At 41.7% G+C, this 20988-nt stretch overlaps 1 protein-coding gene across 1 annotated transcript; it reads right to left on the minus strand.

The window, feature by feature from the left end:
• Positions 1 to 11186: 11186 nt before the first annotated feature.
• Positions 11187 to 13492, minus strand: LOC125713322 (uncharacterized). Its single transcript, XM_048984342.1, has 2 exons — positions 13176 to 13492; positions 11187 to 12636 (listed from the first exon to the last, which is right to left on the minus strand). Exons 1-2 carry the CDS (start codon positions 13414 to 13416, stop codon positions 11315 to 11317), a joined length of 1563 nt encoding a protein of 520 aa, XP_048840299.1. The 5' UTR covers positions 13417 to 13492; the 3' UTR covers positions 11187 to 11314.
• Positions 13493 to 20988: the final 7496 nt, after the last annotated feature.

Genomic DNA, 20988 nt, shown 5'->3' on the forward strand with positions numbered 1-20988 from the left:
TTTGCGGCGAAGATATCCAAATGCCAATCCAGCAAAGTCTTCGATCTGTGTCGCCACTGAGCTGCCACGCCCACACTGCTCTGCTTTCACAGCTCGTTAACTGTCTGCACCACTTCCAGAGAGGAATTCACTGCCGCCTTGCCCTGCACCGGAGGACTTGACTGTGCGTCGGAGTTGATCGGAACAGTTGGGGGAGCGATGGTTCCCTTTGCCGCAATTCTCTGTCTTGTCCGCCGATTCTGCTGCTGGCCCCCCATCTTGCTGGTGGGGCACCGTGCCCACACCAGGGTGCAGAGTGGCGGTAGGCATGTGGATGTTAGCTACCAGGTGGCACAACAAACCAGCCTGATGATGGAGGCATCCCGGATATCAGCCAACCACACCTCCAGCTCTGTGGTTCACCACGCCAACATGATTTAAAGCCGAGGGGCCCACCCCAGTGTCGGAGGCGAGTCGAACTCCCATTGGCTCCCACCCCGGTGGGGCCGCCTGGATTATGTCTGGTAGGACACCCGGGTGTATGAGAGTGATGGTGGACGTTGTATCCACCAGGGCTTGGCAGTGGGTGCCCCCCCCCCCCCCACAATGCAGTCCACATACATTCCAAAGCTGGGTAACTTGATGGGTAATAGTGATGCAAGCGATGACTCCCTCACTGCACCACCTGACTGGAGTTTCATTCTAGTTGTGACTTCTGAGGTTTTTTCGACAGTACTCAGTAAGGGGCCAGTATAGTTTTATAGATGCATGAAATTGCAGCTATGTTTTAAATTAATTTTGCTTAAATTATAGTTATTTTAATTACGTTATTTATAATCAGAATTATTAGAATTGTTTACATCAGATAGCTTTTGTGAGATACTGCCTTACATTTTTTAAATGAAAACCAAAACTCAAAACCTCTTTAAGAGCCTAAATATTTAACTAGCTGCCCCGAAGGGGGCCATAGGTGGCCAGTGGCCAGTCTACGGTATAGGGCCATACTGTGGCTTCTTGAGTTGATGATGGTTTGGTATCAGTGGTAGTGCAGTTCTATGTAAATGTCAGGTAGTTTATCCCCATTTTTTAAAGTGTAAGGGTGCATCCGAGGACATGTAGTTTACCCACCTATGTTTTACCTCGACACAAGTCATAACTATTAATTAAAATAAACATTCAAAAAACAATATTTATTGTGCTAATGGTAGCAAATGCATTAAATGTTATTTTTAAATCTGTTATTTTATCAATATCACACTTAATGTCCGTGTTCAAAATTATTCACCATCACTGTGACCGAAAAATGGACCGTTCTAAGTGGCTTTCTGTACAGGGGGGGATGAGACCAATCTCCAAATAAACCTTGTCTGCAGCTCACTACAAAAGGTCTCAATATTGAAGGGCGTGGAACAGCCAGGCGGAGAACAGAACCATGTCCTTCGCTGACCGGATATCTCCGCCTGGAAAAATTATCGTTCTTCAGCTATTTCAGCACTTGCGCCTCCCAGTAGCTTACGTCTCATTTGCCGTCATAAAACGGTGCGTCCCGGTTCCCGAATAAGGACCAATTTTACATCAGGTGAAACGGTTGTATTTTCTTATTATTGTGATTTAGCTACACACCTTTACGAGGACTACGAATGACATAACCTCTTGTTTATATGTAAGGCGATGTTAGTTAGGTATCGTCGGATTTATTAGTATTATTGCATATAAATGTTAGCTGCAGCGTTTGATGCGGTATCATACAGCAATATTTATTTTTTTTGCTATGCTGTTCGCTGTATTATATATGCAATAAAATGATCGGACATTTATGTAATCGTTGATTTTCCTGAGAATAACTAAATCGCGTATAATTAGAAAATTAATAATTTACTTAACATCTAAGGATCTAATCTGGTCTGTCCTGGAATGTTGCAAACAAGACCACCGATGTGAGTTTCATATTGTTTTCGTTTTAATTGGCCTTCGCAATATTGTAGTTTTTCTCCACCATTCTTAGATGTGGATTAATATGTTTTGATCCACGGACATTGCACTCAGTATTATGATAAAGGGTTTTTTGTGTGTGTTTTGTTTATGCAGGTTGACAATTTAAAGACTTAAGGCAATCCTCTTGATCTGTCCGTGGACCAGAGGGCTGGAGAAAAGCAATATGGAGTCAGGCTTGTCTGCGATCGTTTCTTTTTTATTAGGTAGGTGAAAAGGTGTATGGCTTATGTCACAAAAGCGATTACTTAGGAATTTTACCCAGCATGCAAACATATCATACAACTGTTACAAAACAAAAAAAAAATGTAATGATGGGTTTGATGCTTCAGTTTGGGTCATGTGTTTATATTTTGCTAATTTTGGTTTAAATCTGTCTAATTTTGCTCTTTACTTACCAGTCTCAGGTGTTGGCGCATGGGTAGTAGGGAATGTACCAAGGGGACCGCAGTTGTACCCCTGCATCACCTACTTTGAGAGGAACCTGAGGGTGGACTGTGAGTTCCCACCCACATACAAAACTCCTGGCCCCTACTGTGAGTTCAAGCAGGACAGCAAGCTGGTGGGCAGCACCCGGCCCGGAGCCCAACCTTGGCTCGACCTGAAGAGGAGGGCGAATGTCAGTCTGGTGCATCCCACCTTGTGCCGTCTCACCTACGCCCGCCTGCCTGGCACCTCTGATGAAAAAGCCTACACCTATACCTGCCGGGTCATACAGGGCGAGGACGCCCTGGAGAATAGCATGTCACTGCACCCCAGTGAGTAAATGTTAGCATGCAATCGCAGGCATATGTGGCAAGCCATTTCTGTCTTTTATTCATGCCTAAAGGATATCAGTGATTCAGTTCTGACTAGTTAGGATGCCAATTCTTGATATCGGAAATTCCATCATTGCAATTTACAATGTGTGTTTCTGATACAGAAATTCAACATTAACTAGATAAAATGTATATTACTGATATCGGAAATTCAGTTATATCTAGTCAGAATGTTAGTTGGTGGTACAGAAATAAAAAATTTTAACTAGTTGAAAATACAATTTCTGATACCAAGAATTCAGTTTTAACTAGTTATAATTAAGTTTTTATTACAGCCATGTACAATTAACGTCCTGATATCAGAAAGTGGCATTTTAACTGGTTACAATAGAATTATGTCTAGTTAGAACTGAATTTATGATATTCTCTACGTATGAATTAAACCTACAATGGCTCACTATGGGCACACAGTAACCTATGAATATAAACTTGTGGCCCTTTAAGGAGACTTGATGGCTTCATATTGTAATTCATATTGTTATTCATGGGATTGATTCACCATTTACTGGCAAACCATGTCAAAGTTAAGGTAAAGGTTTCCCAATTCAGAGAGTGCTTGCTTTGTTTCTGTAATTCATGCTTGGGATGTCACAGTACAGGTGTCAGACTCTGAGTGTCTATTTTGTCTCATTTCAGGAAATGTTCCTGTTTGCTCTGCCCTAACTATCCAGAGTACTCCAGGATTCCTATTGGTTGTGATGTCACTTCCTGTCCTTCTGGGATTTTTGACTGCATGAAAACAAATGTCCTTTTGCCTTTCTGGATTGGAGGAACATTCCTAGGGTCACACACTTTATACAGTTCAGACAGTCTGTAGAGGTTTTTCATCTGCCATCAAAAAACAAGACTTTAAAATCCTTTTACCAAAGTATATTCAGCACAACTGTCACACATTTGGTGATTTTTCTTTCTCTTTTATATGATTTAAAATTTTAAATATTCAGGAGGGGCAGGACGGGGTCCCAGTGACCTCACATCTCTAGAGCCCAGAGTCTGAGTTCTCACCCAGGGTCTACCTGTATTGAGTTTGCATGTTCTGCTCATGTTGTCATGGGTTGTTCTGTGTTTTCCACTGACAATCCAAAAATATGCTAAGGTGAATTGGATTTGCCAAATTGTCAGTGTATGTGAACGGTGTGCATGATCTGCAGTGGGTCGGTACCCCATCCTGTGTTGTCCCCTGCCTTGTGGGGGTAGCTTCCAGGGTAGGCTCTGCACCGCCGTGACCCTGCTTGGGATAGGAAGGTACAGAAAATGGATGAATGGGTAATTTTCAGGGACAATGAGATTATTAAGCAGACCAATCTCTCTTGTTTTGCTCTACACACGGTTTTACACATACATACTTTAGAACGATTTGTGCTGAGACAATAAAGTGTATATCTTACACACATGATAGCATCCATGCATCCATTATCATACCCACTTAATCCCCACTCGGGTAGCAGGAGGCCTGGAGCCCATCCCGGCGGGAACCAACCCTGGGCGGGAACCAACACACTGCAGGGCGTACCCACTTACACTCACATGCACACAACTACAGGGCCAGTTCAGACATGCTAGTTAGCCTACCATGCACACTTTTGGACTGTGGGAGGAAACCAGAGCCCCCGACAAAAACCCACATGAACACGGGGAGAGCATGCAAACTCCACACAGAAAGGACCCAGGACCAAACCCAGAACCACCTTGCGGTCGGGCAGCAGCACTAACCACTGCACCACTGCACCACCGCACTGACCATCAACATGTATTTTAAACATTTTTGAAATGCAGTCCAAGTCCACTTACATGATAAATCTCTACCACTAAGCACTGTTGAATTTAGCACGTAGTCCATGCACCATTCTCAAATTCTAGAAAGATAAAGCACTGCATTCAAATACGAATATGACGATGTCATACCGTCACTATATACAAGGTATTATATGAAAAGTCACTTCTATCCATAATGGTTTAAAGATGATGGATATCGTATATCAAATATTTAAAGTTATGTATTATGGTTTTGTTTGTTTATATATTCTTAGTTTCCTTGTAGATTTTCAGTTACATACATTCATTATTGTATCTATCATTTTATGACAGACATACACTTAAAGACTGGCTTTCCACAAATAACGTCAGTCCCTTATACAGTGACTCAATCTAATTCCTTAGATATTTCAATGAAAACAATTTGACAACATTTCTAACATTTGGTAGGTAGAACGGTACAACTTTTCTTTTTGATGAACCTGTTCATTTTTTTCTAACCTACAATATGTTACTTTCAGTTGCTGTGTGGTACCTTTAAAGACTGTAGAATTTATTAAGATCAGTGTTAGGAGGTGTGATTGTAGCGGAGTAGTAGCTAAAGGCATTTATAATCAGTATTATTAGTGATGACATGCTGCTTTAAATCATACTTGCCTGCATCGCCAAATATATGCAGAAATACCATGAGACACGCCATTTGCCTATTGCACATGTTTTAAGTGCCTGATGGATTTTATTTTATTTTTTTTAGTATTTAAGGCAGAACTTTATTGTATGGGCACTTATCCTTCCACAGGAACAGCTAACATAACCTGCTTGCACTGCATGGCTTTTGTAGTGCATCTGCTCTGCACAGATCAAGCATATCTGTGAATGGCTGAATTTGTTGTGTATCCTACTAAATAAGCTCTTGTATGGGTGAATGTATACAATTCTCTAAGCCATCTCTTTGTAAAAAAAAAAAAGGAAATAAAATGTACTGTAATATACATGTATAAATTCAGCCTCTGCGTTTTTCAGGTTGCAGGAATTGGGGTGATATGGCTGTTGACTGTGAAATGTGACCATTCAGAGAAAGATTGACCTTGTGTTCAGCATGCCATTAAGAATGTGCTATCGCTGTTGCAGTACACCAGAACAGCCTCTGGGTGGCACTATCTTCTGAACTGTGAATGCAGCTGGAGAGCGTAGCTGAGGTTTTCCTAGCGGTTTCTCTTGCACTCTCCTGCCCTGAAAAAAAGACAAGCCTGTCTGGCACTTGAGTATTACGTAAGAAATCATCCAATCTATCACTCAAATTCCTTTTCTGTGTTGACTTCCCCCAATACGTTGCATTACAGAAGCAAAATGCATGAAACCTGCATTCGGTTAGCAGGGGCACACGTGCAGGTTTGGTCAATATATGACTTTGATGACGAAGAGGCTTGGGACTCTGGGCCCTGTGAAAGTCCTTAATCAGAATCAGATGAAGGACGTCGAGCTTGGAACCTGCCGAAGAACAGTTGGGAAGCCATACAATTCACTGGGTTTTATTTGGAGCTGGTTTTTTTCCACTGCAACAAAGAACCATCCCTGTGTCACCTCACCCTCTTCAGAATGCCATTTTCCCATCATCCTCTAGTCTGTACCGATACAGGCCACAGACGTGTGGTAGAGTGTAGCATCCTTTAACGATACTTTTTTAGAAATAACAAAAATCGTTTCTGGGCTGTGTTGGGGGAACCACAAATAAATATCATTTTAACTTATTTTGTAAAAGAAGGCAATCATGAAAGATCCATGTGACACTGTTATAAAACGTACAGTACCGTGCAAAAGTCCAAAGAAATGTTTAAAGCCGTTTATCTGGGTAGCAAGTGTACTTTGGCTTAGAACAAATAACAGAATTTAACATTAAAACGTGTGCAAATTAAGAGTAACACAATAAAAACTAGTAATTTCTTCTGTTTTCTAAAAAGTTACTGATATCTAGTTAGACGGCTAGATGAACACCGCTTCAGTTCCCAAACTTCTCCTCAGGGGCACCTCAGCCGTTCCATGACTTTGTTAAATTTCACCAACAGCTCAATTAAATAATTAAATATATTGGTTTAAAAAGTCAGTGACAGATTGACTAGCTGCATGAGGTGTGCTAGTGGCCAAGTCAAGAAATACATGGCTGCACTGGATGGTATTCCTTTAAGTATGTGTGGCTATATTTTAACTATTTAATTGTTTTCATACGTGTGTATTATACGTCGTTCCCTCTTATACGGGCCGGGGAATGACAAGTTGGTACAAGCGGCTGTGGAGGTTTGGACTGAGCAGAAGTTTAAGGGAGGCCGTCTAAGCAAAGACTTTAAGACATTCCCTCTCAGCTCACAGGCAAGCAAAAGTGGTAGATGTTATATTTTGAGTTTAATTGCCGTATGTATCTTATTGTTAGCGAATATGTAATTGATGCATTTTCTTTCTATTTGTCCTGTATCTTGACTTCTACGGTATTTGCATCTGTGCTGTAATAAACATCTGTGCTCAAGAAACTTGGATCCTCGCAATGTGACTAAGAGCGAATGTGAATAATTTATTCACATTATAATATATATAGTGAATAATATATAATATATACGTTTTGTTGCCATTCTCTGTCATTTAGTTTCAGATTTTGGACACGAAGATGCGCCTTGTCTTTCTGATTTGTTTCTTAAGTAAGCAAAGAGACTCTGCCTGCGATTACCTCTTAACAATTATACATGACTGTCATTCCCTTAGCTGTCACACTAAGATATATAGCTGCAGTCATGATTGTCCAATAGAAATGCTCCTTACCTAAACTTTTATTGGAAAATCATGAGTTCTAGCTAAGTTAAACCCAGCTAACCAAGAAATCCTGCTGATGATGAAGATTATATATATATATATATATATATATATATATATATATATATATATATATATATATATATATATACAATTTTTGCTATTTTTGCATAAATGTTCTTCTGGAGTGAAACTCTCAGCACAGTTCTTGGTGAAGCGTGTTCAGATGTCAGAGATCGCAGCAAATCTGTCTGTTTTCACCCGTTCTGCTTGCGTGTCCTTGTCATGAAATCAAAGGTGTTTCATAATTGAAAGGAATCTATCTCGGGTCATTATCTCTTTGATTACTGGCACCAGAAAGCATCAACTGGACACATGATTGCTCTCACAAACAGAATAGAAATTAATGCCATCAGTTCATGAATTGCCAGCTTCCAGTCCGGCTCTGTTCTGCGGGACTGATGGACCGTACACTCTGTGATGGTCTGCAGCATTCCAGCATTTGCACATCTAACAGGCAGAGGAGGCTTTGGAGAACACTTGTAATTTTACTATGTCAAAAGATAAACAAATAGAGAATGGTACATGAACCTCACTCTAAATGGGTTTATATAAATATCATATGTACTATGGCAATGACAAGCCTTAGCAGACTCTGTGGGTGCAGTCCTCCTCTACCCACACAGTGCCGTCTTTTGCCGTCTGGTTTGAACAGGGCTTCCCGGTACAACAGCACATCTTCCGTGGAGGCATGTTGGGTTCTTGTTCCGTCTCCATTTCAGACTCTTTTGATCAGGCATCAGTGACCAGCTCTCGTCTCCGTCAGAGTCTGCTGCGTCGATTTCATGAAGCAGGGGCCTGGTGCACGGGGAGGCTCTTCCTGCGTGGCAGTGATGCGGAGGGCATCCTGATGTACGTTTTCAGAAATGCGAAGAAGAAATGATTCTCCCACCTAGGTCGCAGTTTTTATGCACAGCACTGTGCTATAGTTATGCAAACAACAAAGCCACCCCCTTACATACACAGTCATAGTGGACAGCGTCCCACCTTTTGGTCACTCCTACAGCATTTATATGTTGTGAAAAGCCGGCCTATTTGCATACAGTCTGTCATACTGCCATCATTGCCACGTCAATGGAACGCTGCCAAAGTGCCAATTGCCCTCCCATTGAAATGGATGTGCTAATTGGCTGGCCTTTGAGCTGCCCATACCATTGAAACACCAACAAAAGCCCCCTGATCACATTATCAGTCTGTCATCACTTGCCACGTCAATGGAACGTTGCCAAAAGTGCCAATTGCCCTCTGATTGTGCTTCTAGCCAAGGGGCTCCGTTGCGATTCATGCAGCAAAAGGCAATGGACCCGTACAGACAGCTCGGTGCCAGGTACAAGAAATGCAGCAGAAATCGAAGCAGGTTAACCTGCGTAGTGTCAGAAATCCACCTACGCCAAATGCAGGGATGATAGTCAGTGGGTCTGCAAACGCTGCAAACACAGACTTTGAAGCAAACACATGCAGACGGATTGTATGGGAGAGTAAACACTGAGACAAAAGGCAGAAAGATGATGAAGATATATATATAATATAATCTATATATAATATAATCTATATATAATATAATCTATGTCACGATCGGTACGGCAGCAAGCGGCGATCGTGCGGATCGAGCGGGCAGGAAGTAGGCAAGGCAGGCTAATTGCGGGGAAACGGGGTTTAATAGTAGGACTCAGGGCAGGAAACATCAGACACTGACTAACATCAATGACAGACAAGGAAAACTGGGGAGACCAGGACTTAAATACACAAGACTGATTGAAAGCAAATGGACACAGCTGGGTACGATCCGGGAAACACACGTGGGTAAGCAGGGGGCGTGGCACACAGGAGGAGCGGACGAGCCGGGCATGACAATCTATATATAATATAATATATATTTACAATTTTTGTTATTTTTACATGAACAACCAGAGAAGAGAACATGCAAAGCTGGACAGATCACACAAAAACAAAATTCACTTTTGGTTTTATAATTCAGTGATAGCCAATCAAAACGAAATGACATTATTTCATTCTGTATGTGTACGAGCATGTTATCAACCATGGACCATGAATTCACTCAGCTTATGACATTTGTGCACAAACACACTTTGGAGATTGATATGTTAGCATGTTTTCATTCTATTCATTTCAGTCTATTAGCAACTTTTCATTCTATTTTCACTGTATTTTTTTATAAATAAAACTGACTTGTGTTTCTATATATTTTGTGAACGTGTGTCTTTCATATTTGCAGGTCAGTCAGTTTGTGGGATATTTTGTATGGATATGTCAGGCTTTTGTGAAGGTTTCCATGTTACACATGTCTAGGTTTGGGCTGCCATGGATTTGAGCTAGCAGTGTGAGTAAATAAATGCAAATGTGCCAGGTGCACAGGTACTTGGTGTGTTTGCACAACAAAAGCAGGAGGACAATGGAGCTGAAGGCTTGTGCAAATCTGCAAATATGCAAAAGTGATACCAAGCTGAAGACCTGTGCAGACGCCTGCTGTTTTTTTCTAGTGTACCTGCTCAAGTGAAATGTCTACCTTACTTACCAAGTTTTTGCAGTGCAAGCGCAAAGCAGTTAATTCTGTGCCATCCATTTTCTCATCACGCAGACAGTGCTGTGAATCTGGTGCTGATAACGGCTGCACTGGGTCTAGAAATGCATCAGAAAAACCCGGGAGATTTGACAGATCTGCAGATTTTGGGGATACTTTGGGCAGTTCTGTAACATACGCATCCCACTGTTTGGAAATGAGGAATGTAAAACTGTTTGTGACCCAGAGCTCTGGAGTTCTCTCGCGAAAAATGCACAACAATTTTTTGAGTAGTGTGCGTGTCTCCCTGAACTGGTCAGCTGTTGCTTCACTCAGGCTGCAAGGCAGATGCTACTTAGTGAGATTTCTGTTCAAGGAGGGAATTCATATAGAACACACAAAACATTCAACACGGTAGCAGTGAAGTCCAGGAAGAGGGAAACGGCTGTCAAGTTGTGGTGCTTTTGTCGTGGGCCAGAGAGCAAAGATGACATGGTGGCATGTGATAATCAAAACTGCCCAATTGTGTGGTTCCATTTCAGTTGTGTTGGTCTGCAGCGGTGTTTCCCAACCCAGTCCTCGGGGAACCTTAAACAGTCCAAGTTTTTGCTTCCTCTCAGCTCCCATTGCACCTGTACCAGGTATTAAGTGTTCCTGATTGGTTGGGAGGGAGCAAAAACGTGGACTGGCCGGGGTTCCCCAAGGACTGGGTTGGCAAACACTGGTCTACAGTGTGCAACAACTAAAGAAGACTTTTGGATCTGCTCGGAGGCAGTGTGTGGCTCTATGGGCTAAGCCTGTGTGCCTGTAATCAGAAGGTCGCAGGTTCAAACCCAGCCTCAGCCTGTGGGTCCTTGAGCAAGGCCCTTAACCCCAACTCCCTGGGTGCCGCTACAGGTGGCAGCCCTTCACAGACAACTTCCTCTATGAAAAAAGAGCTAGTTGAGGGAGGCGTAAATACAATTTCAATAAAGTATCAATTATTATTATTGTTCCACCCTGGCTGACACATGATGCAACTCTGACTTGACCATTGATTTAACTGTCTACCATTGCACCGCTAATTTTTGTTTTAAAAATGAATTTCAGTAAAAGTGTTAGCTAAAAATCTGTCAAGCTTCTCATTTGGTTAAACTTCTCTTCTTTTTCTCCACAAAAATGTAATGTTTTATGCAATGTGTAATAAGTTATTTTCATTACCGAAACATACTAGTCACTTAAGAGTTTAAAAAAGGAAAAGAGTGAAACGCCACAAAAACTTCATTGGACAGAACTGCATTGGTCACGTTTGAAATAAAACTGGAAAGCAGAATACAGGCTCAGTAAGCACAGTTTATACAGATCCTTCCAGACATCCTGTCAACCGTTAGAAACCGTACTTGCAAACTTAAACTGCAGTTGGGCATTGATTTGTCAGGGCACAGCAGACAGTGACAACCTTATCCAGCATTGCAGCTTCTTCACCTTCACACGGAAGAAGCATATTTACGGGAACGGTCCCTGCTAAGATTTTATATTTCTGACACACATTAGGAATGACCCTTTGAACATGGACTCTCAAATTTGCTATTTGTCTAGTTTCCTCCACATCCCTATCAGCTAACTGACAGCAGCCCACACATTCCTGTATGTCAAAACCTTTGTCAGCCAAGACAATGTCCCCAGGCAACAGATCATCAAGAAAACCACTGTTCTGGGTTATGTGTTCGTCACTTGTACGACCTCCCCAGCCTTTTGATAAGAAACAAATAGCCCCCATGGGCGTAATGCCTATTAAGTATTTCATAGTGTGGTGATTCTTGGAGCTGGAAAACATTTGGGCACGCACTTTCAGATTGGATGGTTTCTCTGTCAAAATCTCAAAACAGTCAATAATCACAGCCACTTGGTGTCCAAAGGCCTCCACAAACTCATGAGGCATAAGTTTTTGCAGTTTTTCTCTATCTGGGAATACAAGTAAATGCCTCAAGTTTGCATGTATAAATGAAACCGTTTCATTGAATGTTCTGTACACTGTCTTTAGGGAAATGTGAAACAGATGAGCTAGGTGTTGTGGAGGCAGATCCAATCGAAGGCGCATTAAGGTTAACAGAAGCATTTGAAATGGGGTAAGAGTTTTCCTTTGACCATGCATGAGAGGCACCAAAAAACTGAATAATGTCATAAAGGTTTGCAGGTTTGGCAGACCTGTGTAGTACTTTACTTTTTCATCATCCCCTCCAAAGAAACCATCGGATATCCTGCACTCATTGAGTTCACAACGCAGCTGTCTGTTCTCTTCCAACAGGCGGTTTATTTCTGCCCGCCTGAGCACACACAATTCACACTCAGTCTGCGTCACGTCGTGACTGGTGTTGTGCGTCTTGTCCTCAGCGATGAGCTTGTCACTTTTTCCTCCTGCCTCATGTGTCTCCTCTTTGGCATGTAGCTGCCCACCTTCTTCTCCAATGTTGGGTTTCTCTTCCTCAGCCTGCTGCAAGCCTCTTTCCACACCAGGCTCTGGCGTGCCATCCTCATCTTGCAGCTCTCCATGGTCTGCATCCTTTTCGACCCCCATCTTTGCTGGTTGCAGTTTCTCTTTCCGTAGCTGCTGACGTCTACATCGTCTTTCAGCGCGTGCTGTGTTTGTGGGTGTAACATGCGTATGGCCCAGATGTAGGGATGGTGCCCAGTCAGGGTCAGTGTCCATCATTTCATAAGCTGGTTGGCCTGCAAGCACAAGTAAGGTTTTATTTAGAAAGCTTCCATGACGGTTCACAATCTTAACCAATCAGATATACCAGTTATCCATTCCATCAGATCTCTCAAGTCACAACGGAAATCTCTGGCATGTGTGTACAGTTTTAAGGGACCTAATGATTTGAACAGCTCGCCTTCTTATGCGATACTTGTTTTGGGTCACTCCAATGCTTTGTTCCTTTAAAACTAAAGACTTCTTTTTAGCTGAGCACGTTCTTTAATGAACACGTCACAAGTCTAAATAATGTATGTTTATATATGCATTAAACAGAAAAAAAATCCATGCACGTGAACACACACATACTTGCATTGATAAACATGTCATTCAAATTCTGGCGTTTACGTTTGTCTTTAAACATTCACTCTGTAACGCAAGTTTAACACGAACAGTTTAACCAATTTCTGCTACCCTCCGCAGTGAGGCTAACTTGCACATTGTAGAAAATACCAAACTTACCGAATACGCATTTGTATTCTAATTTTACTTAAACAAAAAACATCTTACTTGCCTTTATGAAAATGCCGAGAGCAAACACGCATGAAAGGAGATATCGTGTTGAAAGTGACATCCTTCCGTCGCACCGCTGCGACCCAGGCCACCCGACGCCTCTTCGTTAATTCCTCTACCTGCTGTCCATATCCTCTTTTCCAAGTGGGAAACCGAAAAAATCTTATGTTGTGGTCCACCTTTTTGCCATTTCTATCATGTGACTTATTATGACAATCTTTCACACAGCACGAGTGTACCATCTTACCTACGATTATGCCGCACGCAAACGCTCACTCCTCAGTTATATATAACCAAAATGGCGATTCGACCCACAACACACTGCGGCTACAGCGAGTGTGGCACTCTACCGCTGGGTGGCGCACAGATAAACATGTTCAAATAACACTTGCATTTTTGTAATTTTTTCAGTGACTTTACTAGTTAACTTTGAAATAAGTGAGAGACATTAAGAATAAAACCAAAGCAGAAGATGAAGTCACATTGTTATTACGTGGGCTGAGTCGTTAGAGCGCAAGATGAAATATGAACTGAGCCGGTACAGCACGCGCTAAAGGCACAGAAATAAAAGCAGAAAAATGCGATGCTTGGAAAACAACACCCAAGCTAGCCAAGTATAGTACAGTACAGAAAATTAAAGTTACGTATTTTACTGCCACTCCTTGCAGATATCAACTATTAAGCTATAATACAACTGCACATCGATAACATTTATTGTAAATGCTAATTATTTTGACCGTCATGCCTTATACCAGGAATATGTGTATTTAATTTGTGCAGAATATGTTTGGAGTGAGACATGCAGACCAGGAGGGACGCTATGAGCTACAACGGGATTCGTAAACTACTATTTCAGCCATTTCAATTAAAAGGAGCTGGATTTCTCGAAGTCCGTCATAAAAGAGGCGTGTTTCCGACGGGAAGTACATTTTTCGTGATGTTTTCATCCGAGATCCGAGTCATAGACAAATAATCGAACGCACCATGAGTCTTTCAACGAAGGAAACAAACCAGAAAAAGCACAAGACGAACCAAACAATTTAGCCGAACACGGGAACCTTTCAGTTTTTAAGTAGTTTGTGAAACCTGAAGTAGCTCATAGTGTCCCTCCTGACAAGTGACATGGATTAGCCGGTCACCCTGCCTCAGGGGTGGCCAATCTAGTCCAAACTGGGCCGGTGTGGATGTAGGTTTTTGGAATAACCTTCTGGTCAGCTGATAAAACCCATGTGTGAAGTCACGTCAGCCAATCAGTCCTTTAATTAGTAATCTAATTAGAGAGTTGCAGCGAAAACCCGCATACACAGCGGCCCTTTCTGGATAAGATCGGTCACCCCTGTCCTACCTACAGTGAAATACAAGTTGGTGAAATCCGCCATAATAAATAATAAAAACAAAACAAGGACAATAAATGTAACAAATACAAACAAAGTGAAATGGGTAAACTTGGTGAACTTTAAGTAGTTATAAAGTTGTTACTGTTATCAGTTAAACTCCAGTGTAGTAAAAGGAACAACAAATAAAATTAAATGCTGCATACAAATGCACAAAAACACTTTAACTAGATTGTAGATAGATAGATAGATAGATAGATAGATAGATAGATAGATAGATAGATAGATAGATAGATAGATAGAAACTTTATTAATCCCTCGGGTAGATTCCTCTGGGAAATTCGGTTTCCAAGAGCACAGCACCGACAGAAGTTACACAACGTGAGCAAATGTTATATATATACATATATAGATACAAAGACAAATAAAATATACAAAAGGGATAAATAGAATAAATAGGAATAAGAAGAATACAAGGGAATTGCACATTTCCAGTATTGAACCAAAAGTATTGCACAAAAGTATTGCACAGTGAAGTGAAGAGGCACTACAGCTTAGTTGTCCCCCCCTCCTTTGTCCTCCTGTTTCCCCTCCCTCTCCCCTCCAGAGAGGAGTTAAACAGCTTGATGGCGTATGGGACAAAGGAGTTTTTAAGTCTGTTGGTTCTTGTCTTTGGGAGAAGCAACCTGTCACTGAACAGACTCCTCTGGTTGTTTATGGCCATGTGCAGAGGATGCCCAGCATTGTCCATAATGTCCAGCAATTTTTTTTAGTGTCCTTTTCTCTGCCACTGTCGCCATAGTGTCCAGCTTCGTGCCGACCACAGAGTTGCCTTCCTGATCAGTTTTTCCAGCCTGGATGAGTCCTTCTTTGCTGTGCTGCTCCCCCAACACACCACAGCATAGAAAAGTACTCCAGCAACCACTGACTGGTAAAACATCCTCAGGAGCTTCCTGCAGATGTTAAAAGACCTCAGTCTCCTGAGGAAGTACAGTCGGCTTTGGGCTTTTTTATACAGGTGCTCTGTGTTGCATGACCAGTCCAGTTTGTTGTCCACCCACAGCCCGAGATACTTGTATTTGTTGACCATCTCCACCTCCTCCCCCTCTATCTGAACCGGCAGTGGACCTTCTCTGGACCTCCCGAAGTCCACAACCAGTTCCTTGGTCTTTGAGGTGTTGAGTTGCAGGTGGTTTGTGTGACTCCATGTAACGAAATTCCTCACCAGACATCTGTACTCCTCTTCCTGATCCTCCCAGATACACCCCATGATGGCTGTGTCGTCTGCAAACTTCTGAATATGGCATAATTCAGAATTATAGCAGAAGTCAGAGGTGTACAGGGTGAAAAGAAGAGGAGACAGCACACTTCCCTGTGGTGCTGTCATTCCTGCACTTTCTGTGGACTTGACAAAGAAACAGTTTTTCATCCGTTTTATTTTCATTGCACGTATACTAAAATATTTTGGAATGATGTACAAAACGTCTTGTCCAGGAAAACCAGTCAAACAATTACGCTGTCTGGCAGTGATATCTTAATCTATTATTACAGTAATACTTTGGGGAAAAATGCAATCTTCTTGGTGCAACCTATGATAATTTTCTGAAAATTCCATATACATAAATGTAAATGGTCAGATATAACTCTAAAATTTGTCCGGTTCTTGAATGAAATGAAACAGCATTATAATTGTATAAACACAGTGCAAAATTGGAAAGCAGTTAAGAACCTGTAATATCTTTAATACACACGATGTTACCAATTAGCATAATCATAATGTACTTCTCTTCTTATTTTGTATAACTGGTCTGTGTCACCATTAAATGTCATCGCATTAAATAGTGTCATCGTTTTTTTAAGCTCGCCTGGTACATTTGCACTTCTTCCATCCATGACCGTGTTGTTGTTAGAACGCCAGGCCATACCAGGATATTCTGTATACTCTTCATTTTATTTTTTTCATTTCTCTTTTTGCGTTATGTTACATGTCGTGATATTTTTTTAGACTGTTCTGATTTGTATTTTCTTCTTTTTTGCCAACCCTGGCTGAGCGTTTCCTCTTTTTGTGTGTACTTGTTCATATGTTAATAAAAAATAATGTTGACTTATTTGACTTTACCGCTTCGTCTGCTGTCAATAAAGCAGACACTTATATTTCGTTTACAAAAGAGATATCCTGTCTTTTACTATTACAATATGACACACGTGTAATTCTCTGCCACATTATTTTTCATTCGTTTATTTATTGATTGATTTTTCTGTGTGACTTAGGTGCGTTTTACGTTTCCTTGCTTTCACAGCGCAGCAGCATGTGATGATGTCATCCCAGAGTGTCCTGACTGGGGTAACTGTGTGGGGAAATTCCAGATGTTCTACATGTGTCTCAGACATGCTGCAAATGTTTTTATATGTCTTGTTCATGCTGGGCATCTCAGCAAGGTTAGCAGAGTTGATCAGGACCATCAATGTGCTGAATTTTCACATTAAGAGCGTTTGTTTTGGACTTTTTTGCTTTTCTTGGGTGCAGAGTAACTTGGATATCCCGAGGACACCTGTAGATGACCAAATATGGGGCCAGTACAATGACAGCTGAAACACTTCCCATGTGGCAGTACAGTTAATGTTAGCTGCATGTGCGCCTGGCCTACTACCCTGTTTTCTGGAGAGCAGCTCTTGGGAACCACATCACCAGCTAGACCACAACACCATCCAAAGCACTTTCAGACCACACCTGCTCAGTCCTGTGCAAGGAAGCTGTTTGTTCACATGAAATCTGACACCCTGAATTTCCAGTTTTGGTAGTGTCATCATTTTTTTTTAAGCTGGTAAATTTGCACTTCTTTCATCCATAACCCTTTTGTTGTTGTGGTTAGAACGTCAGGCCATACCAGGATGTGCTGTATACTCTTCATTTTATTTTTTTAATTCTCTTTTTGCGTTATGTTACGTGTCGGGCCACCAATGTTTTACTACTTCAAGGCTAGACGTGACTTTCAGTGGAATGTTTCAGGCATTCTAACGCGGGTTAAATCTTTATCTTTGCACAGTGGATGATGTCGCGATAGAGGGATGTTTTGCAAAGCTGCCTTTAAAAAATGTTTGATAATGGTTTTTAATAAAAAAAATTTAAAGGTTTCAATCAAAGTGATCTGAACTAATATCTGTCACGTTTGCTGCAAGCGGGTAAACGCACGGACAAGGCAGGCAGGCAAGCAAGGATCATGCAAACAGCCAGAATACGGGGCAGAACTAGGGGTTTATTAAGGGCAAAGGCAGGACGGAACACAGGCATCGACGAACATCAATGACAGACACTGAACTCTGGTAAGACATGGACTCAAATAGACAGGACTGATTGAAAATAATCGGACACAGCTGGGTACGATCAGGGAAGCACACGTGGATAATCAGGGGGGCGTGGCACACACGAGGAGCGGACGAACCGAGCATGACAATATCAGACTGAATTGAAAATTTTTATTTATGAAGTATAATTTTTTTAAGTTAAGACCCAAAAAATGACTAGTTAGGCTTCTTGTCACTTAATACTAACTGGTTTTTGCACATTCTCTTGTCTAAAGATTAAACAGTATTGTTGCCATTTAGTTCAGTGCTGCTTTTGTAAGTGTTTAAACGCCTGTTAACTATGGTATAACCTCACAGTGAATACCTAATTTTCATTTCTGATTATGTTTGGGGGGGGGCAATATTTTTAGCCATTTTCAGTCTTGACTTCCCTTGTCTGGCCCTGTTTCTGCTTCTCAGAATACTGCAGACACAGCATACAGACATTTATAATCTCCTCCTCACATCTTTTTCGCCTTAACTTGTGCCTCTGCTCATGTTTGGACTGAAAGTACAAGTTGTGAGATGCCAAGCAGTGAAAAGGCTGAATGTTGGCTGCACAAAGAGTAGACATTTAGTTAGCTGTGGGTAGAGAAGGCAAAGTATGCCAGCAGCTGATGGACGGACTCTGCAGCGCCCCGCCCTGCCTTAAATCCTATAAGAAGAATTCAGACCCTTTTTAAACAGCTTTGCATTTGTCTCTCAGTTGCTGTGTTTGGGACGTTGTCACTTTTGCAGCCAGCGTTTACTGCTGGATGGGACGCCGCTCAAATGGTCCGAGCTTCAAATTTTCAACGTCACATGGAAGGGGAGGAGTGTGTTTAGGCCTTTGTATTGTTGCAGTATGTATGTGTGTGTGTGTGAATGTCATAGGTCTGTGTGCCTATGTGTATATATACTTTGTATAAGATACTGGACACTTAAATTTCCTTCTGGATAAATAAAGTATCTCTAGCTCCGTCCAATCACTCAGGACTGTAACCCCGAGTATTTTAAGCCTGGCCCGAGTATCTTAGCCCAGATGCCAATCTTCCTTAAAAAAAACAAACAGTCAAGCCTCAGGTAAACTTGACTTAGCCTCTGATCTTATCAACAGCCAGACACTCCGCTGGTCCTTATTGCACCTGACTGGAAGGATGAGAACACATTATGGTGGGTCCCACTTTGGAAGTATTATCTGAGAATTCTGCTCCGTCAGGTTTCAAGAAGTCAAACTATAGTTTATTGTCTTATATACTTTTATTGTCTTATATACTTTTATTGTCTTATATACTTTTATTGTCTGTATACTTCAGATACATGATGTGTGGGGTCATACGCTGAGCTGAAATATTGTTTTCCTTTGTCGTAGTGCAAATGAAGACTAATAAAGCACCGGCACTCCTCACTGAAAACGTCAGGAGCATCAGCACAAAATGTAACCATACCACTGAAAGCGATGCGACGCGTTTTTTACGCGACGCAACGCGTAATATGGAAAAGTTAAGATAAATGGTGCTCCCTAAAACATGAACGGTAAATAATGCATTTACAAAGGTAAGCTTAAGGCATGTGGTCAACCGCTATTCCGTCAGAGCGTCTGTCCCTGCATAGATTATGCGTGAAGCTGTTGCTGTGCTTTTCGAGGTTTTATGAGGAACTTTCCCACGGTCTGAGTTCCTGGGCCACCTTGGCAGATAACGTCTGTATCTCATGGCCACTTTCGTGTGTCGCTTTCCCACTTTACTAAAGAAACTGGGACACTTATGCTAAACAGGCATGGCAGACACAAAACTCTTATAGGTTAAAATCAGGTTAAAAAACAAGTCGTTTTGTTAGTTATGATAGTTACTGTGTGGATCGATCACGGTCATAACGGGACACAGCTTTTTGTTTATATTTTATTTCTACTAATTCATTAATAAATCTGGCCAGCAGATCTAGCTTTCATTTTTCACAGAATAAAAAACGATGTAACATTATGCCGCACCGGTATACAAAAGTATAATCTGTGTATAGTTTTCAAGTGCAGATATATGGAACCAAAAAAAAACCAAAAAAAAAAAAAAACATTAATGCATTACATAGAATCACCGTACAGACATAATTTCAGCTGCTCAGTTTACGCTACACTAACGTTATATCTTCGCTGCACTTCCGCGTAACGCCAAAGTTAGGGCCGGCGCTGGTTGTCAAGCAAGCAATCAGCATGATGCGGCCACAAGCCCCACCCCAGTGAAACTTCAGAAGAATGGGTTTCTGTGGTGGGAACACTACAGAGATTCCTCTCTCTCTCTCTCTCTCTCTCTCTCTCTCTTTTTTTGTTAAGATGCTGGGAATAAAATTACTGCATTAATGACTTCCCATAGTGTGTCTTCCTACATGAATAAGATATACTTATTATATATTCTAAGTCAAGGGTTCCCAACTCCAGTCCTGGGGGGCCAGAGTCCTGTGTAGCATAGTTCTTTCCCTGTTCTACCATAAATGATTCATCTCAAGAGCTGTGTGGTAATTAGCAGAAGGAATTGAATCAGGTGTGTTAAATAAGGGGAAACCCAAAAATGTGCAGGACTCTGGCCCCCCAGGACTGGAGTTGGGCACCCCTGTTCTCAAGAAACAGGTCAACCCCTGGTATAAATTTGTAGCTTTAACAAATTTTCTTTGGTTCAGTCCTGGCTTTAAAAGCAGAGGGATACAGTGAGGATCAGGATGCCTCCATACACAAAATGTCAAAGATGGCAGTCCATAAGAACAGGGTCAAGCGACGGACAATGGGGACAACAAAGTTACAGACTGGCAGAGGGCAAAAAGGACTCCATTGACTTGGATTGTCATCTCCTGCGAATGTCACTCAACAACCGCAGGATGACAACAAGTGACCTATAAAGAATGGCAAATGGCAACTGGTGTTAAGGGTATGGCACAGACAGTTAAAAAAAGACTCCTCTGGATGGGATAGAAGTCATACAAAGCTAGGAAAAAAAGCCCTTAAGTAAGAAGCAAAGAGCCGGGCTGAGGTTTGCTAAAAACTATAAGGATTGGACCGTAGAGGACTGGAATAAGGGCATTGTTGTGTTGAGCGAGAGGAAGGACAGGGAAGCAGGAATTGAACAAAGGGGGGTTTTATTAACTAAGGACTGAACAGAAACAAAC

The sequence above is a fragment of the Brienomyrus brachyistius genome, chromosome 18 (genome assembly GCF_023856365.1).
Source record: "Brienomyrus brachyistius isolate T26 chromosome 18, BBRACH_0.4, whole genome shotgun sequence".
Classification (NCBI taxonomy): domain Eukaryota; kingdom Metazoa; phylum Chordata; class Actinopteri; order Osteoglossiformes; family Mormyridae; genus Brienomyrus; species Brienomyrus brachyistius.